The 21,716-nt window shown below is 32.2% G+C and overlaps 1 protein-coding gene across 9 annotated transcripts in view; it reads left to right on the plus strand.

Moving 5' to 3' along the window:
• The window catches only part of TRIM37 (tripartite motif containing 37), a 156,112-nt gene that overhangs the window by 34,388 nt on the left and 100,008 nt on the right, over window positions 1-21,716 (plus strand). For all 9 annotated transcript variants that reach the window (XM_023520394.1, XM_023520396.1, XM_011375067.2 and 6 more), the window contains 5 exons: window positions 2,157-2,207; window positions 3,315-3,396; window positions 9,055-9,131; window positions 18,435-18,614; window positions 21,395-21,509. In XM_023520394.1, coding sequence (XP_023376162.1) covers window positions 2,157-2,207; window positions 3,315-3,396; window positions 9,055-9,131; window positions 18,435-18,614; window positions 21,395-21,509 — 505 coding nt within the window. The remainder of the gene's footprint in view (window positions 1-2,156; window positions 2,208-3,314; window positions 3,397-9,054; window positions 9,132-18,434; window positions 18,615-21,394; window positions 21,510-21,716) is intronic.

A 21,716-nucleotide genomic window follows, 5' to 3' on the forward strand; every position in this document is an offset into this window, starting at 1 on the left:
CTGGTGATAGGGAGAGTATATGCATCCTGTTTAATGCTGCCCCATAGCACTAACTTGTTATATTATTTGTGTCTGAAAGTTTTCTTTTAAAAATATGCATATGTACTAATCAAAAACAGACTCACAGATATAGAGGACAATCTGGTGTTGGCCAGAGAGGAGGGGGTTGGGGCACTGGGAGAAAGAAGTAAAGGGTTAAAGATGTACAAATTGTTAGTTGACAGATGGTCACGGGGATGAGGAGCACGGCATAGAGAATTCAGTTAGCATTAAGGTAATGGCTAGGTATAGAGCCGGAGGAGAGAAAGAGCAGTCAGGGGGGTGGTTTTATAAACTATATAAATGTCTAACCAATATACTGTATACGTGAAACTAATAATACAACTAAACAAAATATCTACATACGTAGGCCTATATCACAGTACCTTAGGATTGATAGATCTGTTTTCTGTGTTCTGAATGTGATCATTTTCTGTCAGCAAGTGAGAGCTAGGGCAGACCGTACTGTACCTCTTGGTTAGTGAGCTTTAGCAACCTATATTCAGTTTATAAGCTTTTTTCCTCACTGTTCTGAAGATCTTGCAAGATTAGCAGGCAACTGGAGGTTGGTTGGAGTCTTTAGACATTATGAAATATGTTATGCATTTAGTGGCAGAATTGACCAACAATTTACTTGTGTGATTGGAAGTTGCATGAAATTATAGCCCAAAGCATGTCATGACTTGACCAAATTTGAAGACTATTCTGAGGAGACTCCCTTGAGCCCTGATTCAGTTTATAGTTCCAGGAATGCTTCCCAGGCACTAATTACATTGGTCCTCTTAATTGGGGTTTGTGTTTATTGAGTGCTAAGAGAGCATATAATGAGAAGTTAGAGCAGACCTCCAAAGATATGTGACTTCTAATTTGTTATCTGAAGGAACAGTAAGGGATAACCATGCTATAGGATCTGGGAATGAGGAATGTGAATCTTGTAAGAAGTAACAACTGCCTAGGGATATGGTAGGGGTACTTAACAATTAGATAATAGCTATACAGTTTACAGTTACAAGGCAAACTACATCTACTTACTGTGACAAGATGTGAGCTATTCAGCTATAGGTACTACTATAAAATAAAGAATAATGTATTTTTTAATCTATTTTGTATTTTCATTGGCAAATTACTAATTTCTTTAGGAACTTTCACTGACAATACTGTGGATGTATCTTGTATCTTATTTTGGTAATCACAAATTTTCATGAATTTGAACTTTAGAGAATATATTCGAAGATATTGATGAAATGGCTTGCAGTTTACCTTTTTGGTAAATTTATAATTTTATATATTAAATGTATAATACTGTTACAGTACTGTGTGACAGTGTCTTTATCATAAGTGACTTTTGAGGTATTCTAGTGATAGTGCTTTGGATTGTTCACATGATCAAAGGGTATTAGCAGCAAAATGGACTGTCACTTTGCCTGTATGTTGTAGTTATAGTTCATTTCTCTTTGGAGAGTATATGAAACTAAAGTTGTCTGAGGTAACCTCACCTTGCCAAGAAACTGTTAATGTGCTCATCCATCCTGATTGACCCCTGTGGGATTATGTATTCTTACTCTACAAAATTGTGTAGGTTTATTTGCTAGAAAATAGCCTCAGAGTCTTTAGAGTCTGTTAATATTCCTCCTAATTTGTTCCGAAGAAGGAAGCTTGGGGTTTTATTGCGATGTCTTTTGCTTTTGCTGTTTCTTTTGTTTTTTAAGCCCGTTTATATTGATTTTATATTCAGGTTCCCAGTCTAAGCATCAGTTTTTTCCTTTCCTGTTTCATGAGTGCTTTTAAAATGTCTCTTATACTTACTTTAATACTTAATACTCTTATACTTACTTTAATACTTACTTTAATACAGCGCCTTTTTTAAAAGAGTTTTTTCATAAAGTATTTGTTGAGTCCTTAATTGCATTGCAAACTTTCGATGTCATTTTTTGAAGGTTTTATGAATTTGTTTGATTTAATGTTATTTTTAGTTAGAATTTAAAAATATTTCTTAGGGAATTATTTTGGTTTAGTAAAGTTTTTAAGATATTACTGATGGACTTTATTTTTTAACTAAATGAAAATTTAAACCTATATAAGCCAAATAATTTTATTTTGCCTTTGCTTCTTTTTAGTGAATTAGTACCGTCATATGATTCAGCAACTTTTGTTTTAGAGAATTTCAGGTAAGGGTTTTTGACAACTCTGAATGTTTGTGTGTGTGCATAAGTAGCCAGGAAGGTGTTATCCCTGGGAAGGATGTAAAGCTGATGAACTGCGACACTCATTGTAGTCTTAGAAGAAACATATTTCCTGTAGAAACATAGAGGTTGTTTGTTTGGATTGTATTTCTTCAGGAGAGATTGCTTTCTAGTCTGGGAAAAGGAACCTATTTATTTATATTTATTTATTTATTTATTTTTAAAGAAGAGGGTCCACTTAGCTTTTGCTAAGGTGGGGCGAATGGGATGATAGAGATCAGTGAACACCCTACTCATCTTCTAAAATAAGAGTGGTGGAAAGAAGTCCATTTGAGTCCAGTTTATCTCAGCTCAGAGTGAGGAATTATGTATAAGAGATCATTATTTTAACAAATTTGTCAGCTTTGTAACTTGCATGTTAGTTCTTTTCACCATTACTGCCTTTTCTTTAAGATTGGAAGCAAAGATTTAAAATAAAAAAGTCCTAAGGGATTTATTTTCAGGGGCAGCATGGAAACAGGGAACCAAGAGTATAAGATCTTGCCTGGGGGAGAAAAACTCCAGGAGATGATAACCATCAAAATAAGGCCAAACTGAGAATTTATACCACTCCCCATTTTATTTGTTTTTTTCTTACAGGATAATTTTGTGGCTCAAGTACACACTTTCTGAGGATTTCCCCACATGTGTTAAGATTTAGCACGTTATTTTGTTTTTCCATTTAATAAAAAGGATAATTATACTACAGGGATATGAGGAAGAAACACTTTTTTCTTTAATGGTGAAAGACTGCTTGTTGAAGTGGTAATTAAATTCAGACAGTTATATTTTCCTTTTCCCATAAATGTCAGTTTTGGGGGTTTTAACTTGAAACTTAAAAGATATTGCTGAATATTTCAGTATTTTAAATTTTCTTTTATTTCAGAATGTAAATATGTATAAATTTATACAGTGTAATCTTGACTTGATCAATCACCTTCTATTGCTTGTCCAGGACTTTAAATAAGTAACATGAATAAAGCGATTGGTTTTTATTTTGCCTGTGCTGTTTCACAACAGTTTTGATTTTGGGATTTGGTTGCTTTTCTTTAGCACTTTGCGTCAGAGAGCAGATCCTGTTTACAGTCCGCCTCTTCAAGTTTCAGGACTTTGTTGGAGGTTAAAAGTTTACCCAGTAAGTTTTTCATATTTCTAATAAATTTTTAAACTTAACATTTTTCAAGATTTTATAGTACACTGGTTTACTTTTTTTAGTGGAGTAAGGAATTAATGATAATTTTTATGTTACTTTTTAGGTTCTATTACTAAATCTATGAAAAAACGAGTTACAAATGAACAGCATGAACCTTGACATATTGCGGTATCTTATTTCTTGTTTGTAGGAAGATACTTTAGAAGAAATGTTTAAAATTTTTATCTAAAAAAATTTTTAAAGTAAAAATGAAATATGGATACAGAAAGCCATCAGAAACATATATAGGCTGATTGCATACTCATGGTGCATTTCAGTGTGTTCCTTTGACCTATATATTTTCTGCAAATTGGCAACTGGATCCTGTTGCATGATGAGATGCATAGTCAGTCCTTATGGCAAGAATATAAGCAGTAGTGTGTTCTTTTATCACATGTTGTTTAGTTACATCTTTTTTTGTGATATTGGCAGCTCTTGATGCTTATTACCTATATCTGTTAATTCATTAGGAGTTGCAAAACACTGATATTCTCATTTTATTGTTTCTTTTTCAGTTGTTACTTGTAACACTTTTATAAAGAGACTTTCCCTTTATTATTTGGTTACCCAGTAGTACAGTTCAAGTAGAAGAGGCAGGGTTCTTTCTTGTTATTTACTAGTTTTTGTTATTATTCTCTGAAAGTGAAAAATTATCATTATGAGCTTATGGCTTTATACATATTTAATCTCTTCAGTTGGCTTCTGTATTACTTAGCTTTGACCCTCATATTCCTTAGTAGTGACCCTGGTAGTTAGCTTTCTTGTTTTCATCCATGGCAAGATGCTCTAGGCTCATTTTGTACAGTTTTTACTCTGTACCTGGAATCGACCATTTCATTCAAAGAACTCTGATTCCTTTTAGTGTGGAAATTGTATTTTAGGAAATAACTGAGAACTAGGGATGCTCATTTCTATCAGGTTGGTCACTGTTTCTAGGCCTCCTTAGTGAACAGAGCTAGGAAATACATAGGTAAATGTATGTAGATGTTTCTGGGGAGAGGTGATCTGTATTTATTTAAAAATATATTCAGTAGACTTTATTTTTAAAAGCAATTTTAGGTTAACAGCAAAACTGAGTGGAAAATACAGAGTTCCATATATCCCTTGACCCACTCATATACAGCACTTTCCACCATCAACATATTCTGCACCAGTATGGTACATTTGTTACAGTTGATGAATTTATTGACATTGTCACCAAAGTCCTAGTTTACATTAGAGTTCATTCTTGGTGTTATTTATTTATTTATTTTTGGTCCTTTTTTTAGGCCAAAGACCTTTGCATACTTAGAGAAAAACTGTGTAAGGAAATGTGGATAAAATTGAAGTTGATAAGCTCCAGGGTCTCAGTAGAGAAAAAATATTTATGAACATTTTAAAATTGCTTTATAATTGTAGAATATTGTTTTTTTGATACATGTATGTATATTTTTTTAAAGATGAAATTATTTATGAGTTTATGCTCATATTTACAATTCAAATTCAGGACTATAGAGGTATATATTTTTTTTTAAACTTAATCCTTTTCTATTACACCTGTATCTTTTTTCTTCCACTCTAGGGTTGATACTTCTTGAAGTCATAGGAAATGAATTAGGATATCTCATAATCAGTCACTCATTTACTTTATTTTATCTTACAAACACGGAAATCTCAGAGTAGGATCTCTAATTCTACCATCAGTTTGGTCACTGAGAACTGTTTTAAAATGTTTTTGCTTATACTCTCCTTATTCCCCTCTTCTGCCATGTCTAGACAATGGTTCAGATGTCCAAAGCTTGTTCTCTAGTAGATTCTATTGGAAGAGCTAATGGAAACAATATTCTCTGAGTTTTTCTCTGTTGAAAACAGTTTGTGTCGTTTGTACTCTAAAGCCAGCCAGTATTGCTGGCTTATGTTTTTTTTTTATTATTATTGGATATCTTAAATATTCAATTCTACTTTGTTTTTAGGTAAGGTCTGATGACAAACTAATCCTTAAAATGTTGCTGATATTATCTAGATGCCTAAATCTTTTTCTGTTCAGTAATTTACCACTATGTTATTTTCATTCTGGTTTAGTATTCTCAGTTAAATGCCGATCTCTTTCAATATGTAGTTTTAGTTATTTTTTTAAATGTTTTCTGAATTATAGTTTTAAATATCTGTTGTGTTCCTTCCTTTGATTTTTTTCTTATGCATTTTGAATCTTTTTTTGCCTGTTTTCAATATTTATTACTTTTTCGCTCTAATCTTTTTTAGCTTTCTTCATCAAAAAATTTTTCCTTTATTCACTTCTTTTTTTAAGATATCAACTGTTGTGCCTACTTGCTCTTGTGTTCCTTTCAATTCAATCTTTAATTTTTAAATAACCTTTTCTTTTTCTATTTATAATTCTTTCCTTAGTTCTATCACCTGATATTCTTGAGTTTTTCTTACTCTGATTTGTATTATTCTTTCATCTCATTTTCTTTTTTTCTTTCCGTAGCCTATCATTATTTCCCTAGTGTCTTTTAGGTTGTTTTGAAACAGTTTACAATTTTGATTCCATGGGTGTGGTTTTCTAGAGTGCTTTCATTGTCTGTAAGGATGTTTTGCTCTTTATTCTTTGTTTTGGAGGGGAGGCGAATAGTGCATAACACAGAATTTACCATCTTAATCATTTCTAAGTGTACATTTAGTAGTATTAAGTATATTCATATTGTTGTGTTGCCAATCTCCAGAACTTTTTGAGCTTGCAAAACTCTGCCCATTAAGAAATAACTCCCCATTTCTTTCTGCGCTCAACCTGTGGCAACCACTATTCTATATCTGTTTCTGTGAATATGACTGCTCTAGATACTTCATAAATGTGGAATCATACAGTGTTTGTCTTTTTGTGACTGGCTTCTTTCACTTAACATAATGTTCTTAAGGTTCATTCACCTTCTAATGTGTGTCAGAATTTTCTTTCTTTTAAAGGCTTAGTAACATCCTCTTGTATGTACATGTACTACATTTTATTAATCTATCTGTCTGTGGACACCTGGATTGCATCTACCTCTTGGCTATAGAGTAGTAATGCTCTGAACATGGGTGTGCAAATATCTCCAGATCCTTCTTTCAGTTCTTTTGGATATATACCCAGAAGTAGTATTGCTGGATCATATGATAATTTTATTTTTAATTTGCAGAGGAACCTCCATTCAGTTTTTCACAGTGGTTGCGCTATTTTACTTTCCCATCAGCAGTGTACCTAGGATTCCAGTTTCTCCATGTCTTTGTCAGTACTTGTTTTCTGTTTCCTTTATAGTAGTCATCCTAATGGGTGTGAGGTAATGTTGTGGTTTTGATTTTTGTATTTCTCTGGTGATTTCTGATGTTGATCATCTTATGCTTGTTGGCCATTTGTATATCCTGTTTAGATAAATGTGTATGGAAATCCTTAGCCCATTTTTATCACGTTTTTTGATTTGGAGTTGTAGGAGTTCTTTATATATTCTGGATATTAACCCCTTATTAGATAAATGATTTACAGATATTTTCTTCCATTCTGTAGGTGGCTTTTTATTCTGTTGTTTGTGTCCTTTGATGCACAGACGTTTTTAATTTTGATGTAGCTTAGTTTGTCTATTTTTGCTTTTGGTTTCATACCGAGAAATGCTTGCCAAATCCAATGTCACGAAGCTTTTCTCCTGTTTTTTTTTAAGAGTTCTGTAGTTTTTAGGACTTATGTTTTGAACTTGGATCCATTTCCAGTTAATTTTTTAGTATATGGTGTACAGGTCCAACTTCATTGTTTTGCGTGTGGATAGCCAGTGTTATGTCTCAATCAAAAATATGGTGCTTTTTGAGATTCGCTGACTCTGACCCCCTCCTCCACTTTTTATGGACCTTCTCCTTTGTCTCTGTTATTTCTGTGTTGTTTACCTTTTGTTTCACTCCTGGCTGTTTCTTTGCAATCTTCGAATCTATTCTGAGAGGCCCTGAATATTCATTTTTAAGAGTTTAGAGTACTAGGCTACATTTAGGTCTCAGACTTTTTATTATGTCCTGTTGTACTCAGTTGGTATTATATTGAACAGCTCTTTCCAGTTTCAGCTGTCATATTTGACTCACCATGTTTTTCAGTAACTAACTCTTGGCCATTTTCTGGTTTTCCTGTTTTCTAGTTCATTAGCTGCCTCGTTGCTTCCCCTGTCTTTCTCTCACACAAATGTTGATATCAAGTAGGTCTTTGTGGTTATAATTCATATGTCTTTACCTGCTTGTGTTTTGGGGATTGTGGTCTAGTTTTGTTGTAAATGTTGTTTGCGAGCTTTTGGTTTTGCCGTCCCTTTATTTTTTGTTTTATGTTTGCATCTGGAGTTGCAAAAACTATGCTGCCATTGCAGTGATCTTTTCAGAACCTCTGCCTGTTGAAAAATCTTAAAGCCAGTATTTTGTTAGAAGTATAGATGGCATGTAAATAAGAGTAGTAAAAAATTTTGTTCCATAAAATTATGATAAAAATCAAATAAAAAAGAAATTTCTACTATTATTTGCTGATAAAGATCAGGAGTGAAAAATATTTATTCCCTCCAAGGAAATTGTTCTAGGAACATAATTCATAAGAAGAAAAACCTCAGCTATTTGAACAAGGATGTTGATTGATTTTTAAAAAATCACAGTGATTTGTGCTATAATTTATATTGAATAAAATTCACTGATTTTGGCAAGTCTTAACACAGTCATATAATCATTATGATACTTATGTTATCTCATTCCCCTTTTCAACTAATCCCTTTTTTTTTTCTTCCTGACTCCTTTGCAACTACAGATCTGCTTTTGTCACTATAATTTTACTTTTCCACTTAACTAGTAATTGATTTATTCAATAGTATTTACTGAGTGATTACCCTGAGAGCTGCCTCAGGACCTTTTAGAGCAGATAGCCTAGAAATGAAGGAGTTACTAAGTTCTTGTCCCCCTATATCATCATATCCTAGTAGACACCAGAGATGAATAATGGGATCCCTGCCCTTAGCCCTCACTATCTGGTTGGGGAAACATATTTATACATGTAGTTTTAACAAGTGTAATTCTTGAAAAAAGTAGACATGTGAGCAAAGTACTGGAGAAATAGAGCGGAATAATTATCTTTGTAATAGAAATTTAAACTTCTCAATCTCCATACAGAATCTTATATGGAATGCTAACATGTAAAACACAGAAATGATCTGTAATTACTTTCAACATCAAGTGTTACCTCTTTCTATTTCACTCTTTTTTTGGTGGTAAACGTTTCATTTTTTATCTCATTCCTGGTAAAATTGAGGAGAGTTTTTGTTGTTGTTTTTTTTTTTTTTGATATTTTCTTGGAGGCTGATTTCTGTATATATGTTAAAACTCTTCATTCTTAATAATTATTGATATTTTTCTTAGTTTGTGTGCCTTAATTTTTTTTAATGTGCAAAAGTTTTGAGTTGTTAGACTCAAATCTTCTAGTTTTTTTATTATTTCTCTTACTGTTTTTAAGCCTAGAAATATTCCCAATCCAAATATCAGATTAGTTTGTATTTTTTTGTTTGTTTTACTGTGGCTTAATTTTTTACATTTAAATTGATCTGGAATTTGTTTGTATAACATCTTTTTTTCTTTAAGGATGGAAATGGCGTTGTTCGTGGTTACTACTTATCTGTGTTTCTGGAACTCTCAGCTGGCTTGCCTGAAACTTCCAAGTAAGAGATGCAATTAAATAACAAACTTTATAGTGTGTTTACATACATTACTTTTAGCATTTCTTATTAACTACTTTGTTAATTACTGTATTGTTATGTTTGTTAAGCTGTATACTGAAACAGTATGATGACAGACTGGCAGTTCTGAAATCCTATGATCTGAAGATTCTTTATATGCTTAAAGTTTATTGGGAAACCCAAAGAGTTTTTTTATTTTTTATTTTTTTATAGGGGTTATATCAATTGATATTTTCTGGATTAGAAATTCAAACTGAGAAGAAATTTTAAATTTTTATTAATTAACTTCAATAATAAATATTACTTATTAACATAAATAACATTTTCTTGAAAAATAACTTTCTAAAGCAAAATAATATTTGATGAAAAAACTTTTATTGTTTTACATTTTTGGAAATCTCTTAATGTATGACTTAAAAAATGACCAGATTTTCACGTCTGCTTCTATATTTAATTCGCGTGCAATAACTTGTTTTGGTTGAAGTACGTATATAAAATCTGGCCTCATAGATTTTGAATATCATGCAGTTGAGAAGTTTTTCTTAGTGAGGTATAATTCATATACCATTAATTTTATCTTATAAATAAGTGTAAAATTCAGTAGATTTTTCAGTATATTCACTAAAATCTACCATCACCAATGTCTAATTTCAAAACATTTTCATCACCTTACAAAGAAACTCCATACTCTTTAGTGGGCAGTTCTCATTTCCCTTCTCCCTATCCCTGGCAACCACTAATCTAATCTACTTTTAGTTAAGGAGGAATATTCTGTCTGTCGTCTATCTAATTGAGATGTAATCGGCATATAACATATTAGTTTTAGGTGTACAACATATAATGACTTGTTATTTGTATACACTGAGAAATGATCACCAACAATAAATCATTACCATCTCTCACCATACAAAATTACAAAAATTTTTTTCTTGTCATGAAAAAGGGAGGAACATTTTAAAAAGCAGTTTTAGATAACTGCAACTTTTCTTTGATATTACCCAAGATCAAACAAGTGGTTGGTTGTTAAATGTAATTTGTAATGTGGAATCCGGAACGATATCAGTAAATTTTATTTTACTCTATTACAAGTTGGTTTGTCATGAGGTGTCTGCTTTCAGCTGTAATGGGGTAACAGAGAAATAACCTTTCCTCTTGCAACAACCTTCCAAAAAAGAAAAGTAACATTTTCTAGACACTGGACAACAAATGAAGGCAGTTCCCGATAGACAACAAACAGATAAATTAGCTCTATAATTGCCCCAGTTTACAGCCTTGAGAGAATTTCCAGGCTGTAACACTGGGGCGGGGAACTGAGACAGAATCTGGCAGATTCCGTGAGTTGAGACAGAATCTGGCAGATTCCGTGAGTTGAGACAGTGTCGTATCCTGGAATACTAATGTAGCTAGTGTGTATTGGACAGAATACCGAAGAGGAGAGAGTTGCACAGAGAACTGCAGAGATGTATAGCAGGTTTTTTCAAGTACTCAGCAGAGTACTTACTGATCAGGAATTGTGTGTGAGGCTTAGAGAAAGAGCCACGTGAAAGGATTGGAGGAAGTGTTGCCTGGTGCTCAAACTGTGTCTGTTACCATCACTGCAGTGGTGAAACTTATAATTCATGGGGCACTGTGTAGAGTACTTAGGAAATTTTTGCCTCAATAGTGGAGAATAGTTAAGTTCAACTGTATCTAGAACAAAGCTCATGAAAATTTGTAAGATTACAAAAATATCCAGCACCCTGTGAAGTAAAATTTACAATATCTGCTGTTCAGTCAAAGATTAATGCAAAGAGGCAGAAAGACATAATCAATAATGACAATAATCAGAATTGAGCAAAAACCTTTTCTTTGGGTGGGTTATATCTGTTGATATTTTCTGAATTAGAAACTTAAAAAATTTTAATTTTTATTCACTTAAAAATCATAATCTAATGTATATTAACAAATAGCATTTTAATGAATAATAACTTTAAAACAAAATATTTGATGAGTAAACTATTTTGCATTTATAGAAATTTTTGAATATGGTTTAAAAACACAACTGGATTTTCATGCAAGTCATGGGTAGAAGGACATTTAAGACAGTTGTTAACTTCCATTTGTTGAGAAGTAGAGATATGGAAGATATAAAACTCAAATTGAACTTAAAAATGAACTATATTTGAGATGACAAATGCAATGTATAGCATGAATGACAGAATAGATATTGCAAAAGAAAAGATTAATGAACTTGAAGGCATAGCAGTAGAAACTGTCCAAAATGAAACCTAGAAAAACAAATTCCAAAATAGTAGAACTTGAGGCAGCTTAATGTTGAGATAACTGGAGTTCCTTAAGGAAGATATCGGAAGGAAAAATAAATAAATGATGGTGAAAACTTTCCAAACTTTGATAAAAACTTTAAACCCGGAGATTCAGAAAGTTAAGTGAACTGCAAGCACGTGAAACGTGAAAAAAACAGCAAAACACATTATAATCTAATTGATCAAAACCATTGGTAAACAGAAAATCTTAAACTGGCAAAGGGAAAAAAAAAGACATTTGTAGAGGCACAAAGAATAGAATGAAATCAGATACCTCACTGGAAACAATACCAGTAAAATGATAACAGGAGCATCTTAAAAGGACTGAAGGAAAAAAGTAACCTAGAATGCCGTACTCAGCAAAAATATCTTTTAAAAAATAAAGGCATTTTCAGACCTAGACTGTAAGAAATGTTAAAGCACATGCTTCACATAGAAGGAAAATAATACTAGTTGGACATCTGAATCTAAGCAAAGGAATGAAGAATAGCCGAAATGGAAATTTCATGGGTAAATACAAAATTGTTTCTATTAAAATAACTTTAAATGCTAACTGACTATGTAAACAAAAATAATAATATTGTATTTTTGGATTTACATTATATATAAAAGTAAAATACAGGGCAACAAAAGCATAAAAGCCAAAAGGGTAGAGTATGGGAACAGTTTTGTGAGATTCTGGTACTATATGTATCAGACAAAGCTAGACTGTAATAAATTATATTATTATAATTGTATTGGTTTCCTTTGCCTGCTGTAACTTGGTGGCTAAAACAATAGAAATTATTTCTTTCATAGTTCTGGAGGCCAAAAATCCAAAAACTATTGCTAGGCCAAAATCAGAGTTTCAGTAGGGTTGTCCTAGCTTCAGAGGCATTAGGGTAGAATCTATTCTTTGCCCCTTTCAGCTTCTGGTGGCTGCCAATATTCCTTGGCTTGTGACTACATCACTCCTGTCTTTGACTTTGGTCACATTGCCTTGTCTTTTTCTGTCTCTGTCACATCTTCCTCTGCTTCCATCTTAAAACAACACTCATAATTACATTTAGAGTTTACACAGATAATCCAGGATAGTCCCTTCATCTCAAGATCCTTAGTTCAATCACAGCTATACTCCCCTTTTTTGCCATATAAAGTAACATTACATGTACACGTTCCAGGGATTAAAATGTGGATATCTTAGGGCAGGAGATGACATCATTCAGCATACCATAACTATAAACTATAAAGCCACTGCTAAAATGGCAAAGACATATAGCTAATAAAGCAACCGAGAGGCTAAAATGTAAACTTCTAAAGAAGGCAGAAAAAGGTAACAGATAACAAAGAACAGACGTGACAGTTACTAAAACGTATTAATTTAAATGGTCTAAACACCCCAATTAAAAGGCAGAGATTGTCAGATTGTCTAAAATAACAAAACTCGAGTAGGTACTGTCTACAATAAATGCACTTTAAACATAAGATACACTAGTACAAATGATAAGCAAGTTGGATCAAAGTAGATTTAAAAGCAAAGAATGTTACGTTATTTAATATTATTTCTTAGTGATAAAAGGATAAATTAATGAAGAGGACATACGACAATTCTAAACATTTATGTTGGTGTCCCTGATAGTGGTTCTTCAAAATATATGAAGCAAAAACTAATAGAAGTACATGGAGAAGTAGATAGAAACCTTTCTTTCAATTGAAAGCAGGTAAAAAAATAAAGGATATGGTGCATTTGAACAACACTATTACCCAATCTGAGCTGATTGACATTTATATAATGTTTGAGCCAACAGTAGCAGAATGAGTTATTACGTGCATACAGAATATTTACCAAGATAGATCATATTCTGAGACCTAAAACATGTCTCAATAAATTCAGAGGGATTAATTCATTCAAAATTTGTTCTCCTACCATAATAGAATTTAGATATTAATAACAGATACTTTGTAAATCTGAAATATTTAAAAGTTAAATAACATAATTCTGAATAACCCTTGGATCAAAGTAGAACTCATAAAGATTTTTAAAAAGTATTTTGGAGGTGGCTCCATAGTGTACTGGTTAGCATGTCTGCTTTACCTGCAGAAAGTCTTGGGTTTGCGCCCTAGGTGGAGCCACAGACCATACCCCGGGTGCACCAGGTCCTGGGTGCATGCTGCGAGCGGGTGGGGGGAGATGCCTTCAGAGATCCAGTTCTTAAAGGGAGACGATAACATCCATAGATCAGGGGTGGAAGTGGGGGGTGGGGACTAAAGAGGAGGGAAAAAGTATTTTGAACTAAATGAAAATGAAAACAACATACCAGAATTTGTGATATGCTGCTAAAGCAGTAGATAGGAGAGAGTTTATAGCACTAAATGCCTGTATAAACGAAAAGCAGAAAGTTGTAAATCAATGTTCTCAATGTCTACATGAATAAACTAGGAAAAGGAACAAGTTAATTGGAAAGCAGAAGAAAAGAAATAATAAAGATCGAAGCAGAATACAATGAAATAAACAAAAGCAATAGAGGAAATTATCGAAATCAAAAGAACAAAATCTGAGGGCTAAAACTACGATTATGAGAATTATAATAAAATAATTATAATAAAGCTGTTGTATTAGCATAATACAGCATAGTGTTATCAGAAGGATAGACAAATTGATCAATGGAATATACTAGAGAATCCAGAAATAAACCCATATTTATAAGGGTAACTGATTTTTGACAAAGATGCAAAGGCAGTGCTACAGAGAATATAGTCTTTTCAACAAATGGTGATTGAACATTTGTATATCCATATGTAAAAAAACTTAGATTCATGCCTCATACTTTATATGTAAATTAACTGAAAATTGATCATAGACCTAGATTTAAATTGTAAAGCAATAAAATTTACAGGAGAAAACACTAGAGAAAATCCGTGACTTTGGGTGGGCAGTGATATTTTACTTAAAACTCCAAAGCACAGTCCATTAAAGAACACATTTATAAATTAAACTTCATGAAAATTATAAAGTTATTTTCTTCAAAATTCATGGACTTGTATCCAGAATATACAAGGAACTCTCAGGGCTCAAAAATAAAAAAATAAGATTTTTTTTTTTTTTTTACTCTGATGTGGTTAAAAAGTTTGTCAAATATCTCACTAAAGATAATACATGGATGGCAAAAGAAGCCTATGTAGGATGTTTATTTTTAGGGAAATGGAAATCAATAGTACGATACCACTATACATTAGAGTGGCTAAAATTAAAGAGATCATACCAAATGTTAGCAAGAATATATAGAAATTTGAAGTCTCAAATGTTCTTATGGGAATGTAAAATGATATAACCATTTTTGTAAACCATTTGGTGGTTTGTTAAAAAGTTAACACTGTATGACTCACTCCTCGGTTTTTACCAAAGAGAAGAGGAACTATATGTCCATACAAAGACTTTTTACACATATGTTCATAACAGTCTTATTTGTAATAGCCAAATAAAATTAACCCTCAATTTCCACCAAGAAATGAATCGATAAACAAATTTTGGCATGTCTGTGTAATGGAATACTACTCAATAATGAAAAGTAATGAACTGTTGATACATGCAACAACATGAGTAACTTTTCATTATTCTTAATGAAAAATCTGGACACAGAAAAGCATGTATATATGGTTCCACATATATAAAACTAGAAGATTGCAAACTAATCTATAGTGACTATGCAGGTGTGTGGTTGCTTGGAGATGGGAGAAAAACAGGGCTGGGGTTGGGTAGAGGGTGGAGGGAGGGATTACTAAAGGCAGAGGAAACTTAAGATATATTTAGTATCTTGATTGTGCTAATGGTGATGGTTTCATGAGTGTAAACATAGGTCAAAACCTACCAAGTTGTATACTTCAGGTAGTTTTGTTATACTTCATTCAAGTTGTTTACTCAAAAAACAAACAATAAAAACTTTGTTAATCTTTCTTGGATTGACTCTTTCATTTGTGCATGATTTTGTAATCACAAATTGATCATTTGGAAAAAAATGGTTTACTAAATAACTCAGTTGACACATTTCATTATATAATATCAGATAATCACATTCACTGATATCACAATTTTCATCAGGGAGGTCTTGAAGTATTGGAAAGCTTTTAAGCTCATGTGGCACATATACATTTTCTAGAATTATGGTTTTTTAAAAGCTTATGTTTTATCATAACAACAAATACTAACAGTTCTTGTTCTTAGTTGTTTTGGTCCAGAAATGTCTACCAGATACCTACAATTGTTTGTCAGTTGTTTTAGTTTCATGTTTCATCAAAAAAAGTGACTAATGAGCTTGCAACTCAGTGGAATAAAGTGATTTCCCTAAGACAACCATTGTACATCACTATGTAGCATAAGTACTTTATGGGTGTCTCCTGTTTTGTGACAGCAGAAGTTGAAGTTTAATAACATCATTTTTACAATATCAAAGACATTAAGAGACATGGCAGTATTTTTCTGTCTGAAAGTGTATGGCATTGAACAATATGACTGCTGGTACATTTTGACTACCATAGCTTTTGCACCATTAGTGCAAATGCCAACAGAGTGAAAAAGAAATGTCTTAGTATTGTTATGCCAATGGTTTTGACTTTTTAGATCCCTGAAAGGATCATGAGGACTGACCCCCAGGGATATACAGCCTACAGTTTAACTACCTTTGGCATAAACCGTAATGCAGAATATTTTTGCCACTATTGGTAAGTCAAAACAAAAAGATGCTAGTAATCTGGAAAGGTTTCTGGCCTTTGATTCTAAGTATGTTTTAGAGTTCTGCTCCAGATCTCCTGTCTAATATGACATGGTGTACTCACCTGTATTGTTATAACAGCTAACATCTGCCAAATATATAACTCATTTATATATTCGGCATCCATTCTGCATTATATAACTCATTCTGCTTTACTTCCACCTTGTGAGCTATAGGTTCTATTACCACTCCCATTTCACAGATGGGACATAGTGGCTTAGTTAAGTTATTAAGTTATTCACTCAGGTTCAACATCGTAAACAACAATCTATTTAACACAGATTTTTCGGTCTCTGTTTTTGTTCTTAACCAAGCTCTGTTTAATTTCCTGAAATCAGCCCTTGTGGTTGGAAGGTGGTTGATCTTGCGCAGAGTTAGTATAAGCAGTTCAGTGATTACAGGATTTTGTTCATGTCCCTTTTGCTACCATCAGACTTGGACTTGTCCATGTCTCTTGAAAAGTGTTTTCTGATTAGCTCTCTTTCTTGTTTTGGGAAGCTTCTTCTCTTACTGATATGTAGATTTTGTGACATTTCTTAGGGTCTTTGGTACTGGTTTCATCTTGGTGCTTTTATTGTTGAGCATGTACACTTCGGAAACTTAAAGTTCACATTGTCTTACTAATAGCAATAACACCAGTGATGATGAAATATTAACATTCAGGATACTAAGGTTGAAAAAAATTAAAATTTCTATATTCGTTAGATATTATCTAAACACCTTAATCTGTTCTATTCTGGTGAAAACAGACATCATGTTAATTCTCTTAATGCTTCAGTAACTCTAGAGAAGGGTTTAGAATATTCTTTCGCGATACTGAAATGTCATTCAGTTGTGGAATTCAGAGTTTAACAATGAGGTAGTTTAACTGCCAAAATATGGAATAAAGACTTAAATTATTGTATCATTATCTAGATTTTAATATTACCTGGGTCCCTGTAGAAGTACTCTCATAGTTTCATTATGCTTAATTATCTCAATATAATAGTGTGTGTTAGCATACACGTGTGTGTGGGCTTTCAGAGGAATCTGCACATGAGTGGCATCCTGGAATTGACTCTATGTGGAGTGAGTTTTGTTTTTGAGAAGAGAATTTCTTAGAGTCGCTTAAGGAAAGAGTAGTACTTTCTTGGGGGTGAAATTTTATTGAGACTAAAATTTTTAAGTTAACAGTTAAGTTTTTCACACTCAGTTTAACAGTAGGAAAGAATTTAAGTTGGAATATTCAAATATAAGGTTTTAGTTTTATCTAAAATTAGGGTTGAGATATTATATAAATTATGTAGATTGGATTAATTGCTGTATTTATTATAAATATAGGTCTGTATTTATTATGATTACAACAAACTAATGCAGATAAAAACTTTTTTCAAAAACTTTCATATAAATTTTAAACTTCTACCTGGTTTGATCCCAGATGTATGTGACCATGTGCATTAATGTTTTTCTCCCTGGATTTTAAGTATTCTTGATTGTTTCTCTATGAGTTCTTAGTTTTACTACTCATTTTTAAAATAGAAGTAAAAAGTTTTTTTGAGGTGACATTTACATGATATATAATTATTCATTTAAAAATATACAATTCAATGGAATTTAGTGCATTTACATTGTTGTAAACCACCACCTCTCTCTAGTTTCAGAATGTTTTCATCACCCCAGAACATATACTCCATAAGATATGGAAATCTGAATATATTGGCTTTCTTGATGTATACTTATTTTCTGTTAGAAAACTTCATAGGTTTGACTTTGTCAGTACATAGTTAATTTATTATGCCTTGAATTAGAGAAATATATAGTGTATTGCAAAATTTCTTATTTATTTTAAAATTACATAGCGATAAACCTCAAAGGAAATGGCAGAATATTTACATTTGAGGAAATATAGTAATGAGTATATGGAAAAATATGTAACTTTGCCAAAACAAAGTAACTTTGAAAGTACTATTTTATACATGTTTGTTTGTTTATTTAGGTGATGTTTTATACCTGCTCTATTGGTAAAACACATTTTTAAGAGGAAAAAAAGACCTAGTGCTAATCATGTTGTGGTAGTCCATTCATAATACCGCTGTCCTTATAAGTAATACAGTCCTTCATGAAAGAAATGTAATTGTATATATCAGTAAGTTTCTTCTCAGGCAATTACTAAATGACCTTACTTAATGTTTTAATGAGTCTGTTTGATATTCTTGTTTTACTAACTATATTAACATTCCGTTTTTCAATTTTAGATATGAATATCGTGTAGAAATGGTTCATCAGTCCTGCAATGATCCTACAAAAAATATAATTCGAGAGTTTGCATCTGACTTTGAAGTAGGAGAATGCTGGGGCTATAACAGATTTTTTCGTTTGGACTTACTTGCAAATGAAGGATACTTGAATCGACAAAATGATACAGTGATTTTAAGGTAGTAGGAAACATTCAATATTGTGATTTTTATCATGAGAGAATAATATCACCAGAACTTTATTTTAAAGTTTATTTATTTAACAAAGATGAATAAAATTCATACTAACTATAACTTTACCGTGTTCTTAACCATTCCATTTCAGGAATCCTGTGTAGTCATTGAGTAGTTTAAAAGAGTGAGAAATGTGTTTGACATCTAGTTAGTAATTGCATAAAAAAGAAACTACCACTTCTAATAAATAATGTCGCATTTATCTGTTGAGCTTCTAACCTCACCATTTGGAAATCGAAGAATAGTGAGGGATCAAGGGCTTATGTTTTTCAATTGACATTATATATATGGGTGATGGTTTTATAAGCTTAATTTCACAAAAAGATTTTCAGTTCCTTCTGGCTAACAGCAAATGAAAAGTAAGATGATAGAGATAAAGACTGATGAAAACAAATTAAGTGATAGCAGTTTCCGTGTTATTTTCAAGGAAGGCTGGAACAAACACTATAAAACCACAAGAGCCCCATTTAATTTTGGGGTAACCGTTATAAGTCAGAAGTTTGGGGCATTATTATATGATGTTTTGCTGATAATCAAAATGAGAACTTGAGTATAAAAAAAAAATTCAAATGTATTTTGAACTGAGAGGTTTCAGAATGTTTTAACAGTTTAGAAAGTTTCCATCTAAACAATTTTAAAAGCTTTTTCCTTGCAAGTGATTTGATATACTTTTAAATTTCACTTGTTCTGAGCTCTTTGTTCTTTAGCATGCTGAATAAGTTGCTGTTATGTCACCTTTTTCTATTACATGTTCTTCGTAATTTCTCTGAGAGAATAAAGAAGTGAAAAAGATTGTTGCATTTTCAGTGTAGGAAAAAATCATGTTTTTGTCATCTTTTGGAGATTATTTCCATTTTAGAACCTTTTAGTTTTCTTGTATTTTTAAAAAGTTATTTACCAAAAGAAATAATCTGTTGCTATTTTACACTATAACCATAGAGAGGATTGTAAAATTATTCAAGCATTAATTTTACCAACCAGGAGAAGAGCCATTTTTTATAGCCTTAGTCCTCTCTTTGTTGGAGTCACAGTAATGTCGAATCTTTCTGGTGGCAATCTGCGAGAGTTTTCCTTTTTTAATGTAGTTTAGCTTACCTTCTAGTTCTTTAAGTAGGCCATCCCTGTTTATAACAAAACTTTTACTTACAGATTTAGTACAGGAACAGATTGCTGTTGTGATGTTTAATTATTGTTTGTTTAGCAGCATCTACTGAGTCTGTGCCTGGCCTCGGGCTAATATTAAAAGAGAATAAGATATGGTTTTTGTCCATAGGAAACTCAAGATGAAATGGGCAGAATTTATTATTCTGTATGGTAGTGCTGTCATAGCAGTATAAATAAATTGCTATGGGGTTCATGGAGAGGGGACTTTTAATTATCTTATTGTAATATTTAATGAGAGATTGTTCAAAATTTAAACCTCAATTCAAGATTCTGATGTAATTCTTATGTACTTATTAGAAAGTTACTTAAGCCTTTTCTATAACTATATTTGAATAAATATGTTTATTTTATTCTACTAAAAGAAAATTAAGGAATTTTGCCTGCTGCTTGCTTTTGTTTTAATGGTATAAATACTAAAAATGTGTAGTGTTGACCATGATTTCATTAGTCATTCAGAGATAATCTTTAGAAAGTTTTACTAACGTCTTAGGAGTGTATACTGTCTGGGCAGTATCCATTCAGAATGGTGATTGAATGAATCATCTCTACCTGCTGATGCACGAGTATCCTTGACTAAAAATAGATATTTTCTGCAGATAACAATTAGATGGTCAGTAGATTCTCACACTAGCTATAAAATCCTAGAAAAAAATGGAATAATAGTTAACATAAGGTTGGCAAGACTGGAAGGGGGATTTGCAGACTTCCAAATTAGTCTTGCCTCTTATGACTCTTCAGAAACATCTTTACACATTACTGTAATTTTTTTCACTGTAAATGTAGTTATGTTTGGCTGTATAACAAAGATAATCTTTTTTTGTTTTTTTGTTTTTTGCTTTAATAAGTATTAGTTTTCTAAAAGTACGGATAGCTCTAAATAGATTAAGATTCTGTCATTTATTCATTAATATGCTTTAATGTAGATACTTGGTTTTTCCTAACCCTAGCTGAAATATGCCATATTGTGATACATGGAAAGTTTTGATTTTAAGTTGCTATCTGGAGTGGTTGAGAATATAGGTTATTTAGAGCATGAAACTTTGGGGAATAGTAAAGCAGTCTTGGGTAGTTGACCCTTTAAGTGGTTTTTTAACTGAGGAGCAGGAAATACGGGAATGTGAGATGGAAGAGGGAAGGAAAAAGAGCAGCACCTGAAACATACTTTGCCTGTTTGAGTCTGAACTAGACAAGAAAGGGCAAGGAAAGATAGCTTCCTCCTTTCTACATAGTGTGGTCCTCTTCTTCCTAACTCAAGATCAATATTATATTTAAGCTAGATTATTATAATAAATATGCTTTAGTAGGTTAATAATAATGTGTAATGTTAATTTCTTTAGAGAAATGCAGTTTAAATTTAGACAACTGACTTACAGATGACTTTTCAGAACCTTATTATAATTTGAACTATATGTATAAATGACGAATATGAAGAACTCTGAGTTCATTTTGAATTTTGGCCTTACAATGTAATCAGACTTCAAATGTTATAGTTATAGATTCAAGGCTTGGTTGATAATGTTTTACTGTTTGGATTATTTTTCATGTACAGCTGTTCTTTTAAGGTTTCAGGTTCGTTCACCAACTTTCTTTCAAAAATGCCGTGACCAGCATTGGTATATCACTCAATTGGAAGCTGCACAGACTAGCTATATCCAGCAAATAAATAACCTTAAAGAGGTAAGCAAAAAACCCATGTTTTTTGGGTTTGGTGTTTCATATTGTCTTATTGGCCTGTTAACATTTGTAATTAGATTTAGGATATTTATTGCTATTTGTAGCTTTTATAAAAATCTAGTTTTCTTGTTCTCCATTTTCACCATCTTTGAACCTCTAATTGTTCACTGTCCTGTTCAGTAGCCCCTAAGTCACATATGGCTATGTAAA

Source organism: Pteropus vampyrus, unplaced genomic scaffold (assembly GCF_000151845.1).
Source record: "Pteropus vampyrus isolate Shadow unplaced genomic scaffold, Pvam_2.0 Scaffold261, whole genome shotgun sequence".
In the NCBI taxonomy this organism is placed as follows: Eukaryota; Metazoa; Chordata; class Mammalia; order Chiroptera; family Pteropodidae; genus Pteropus; species Pteropus vampyrus.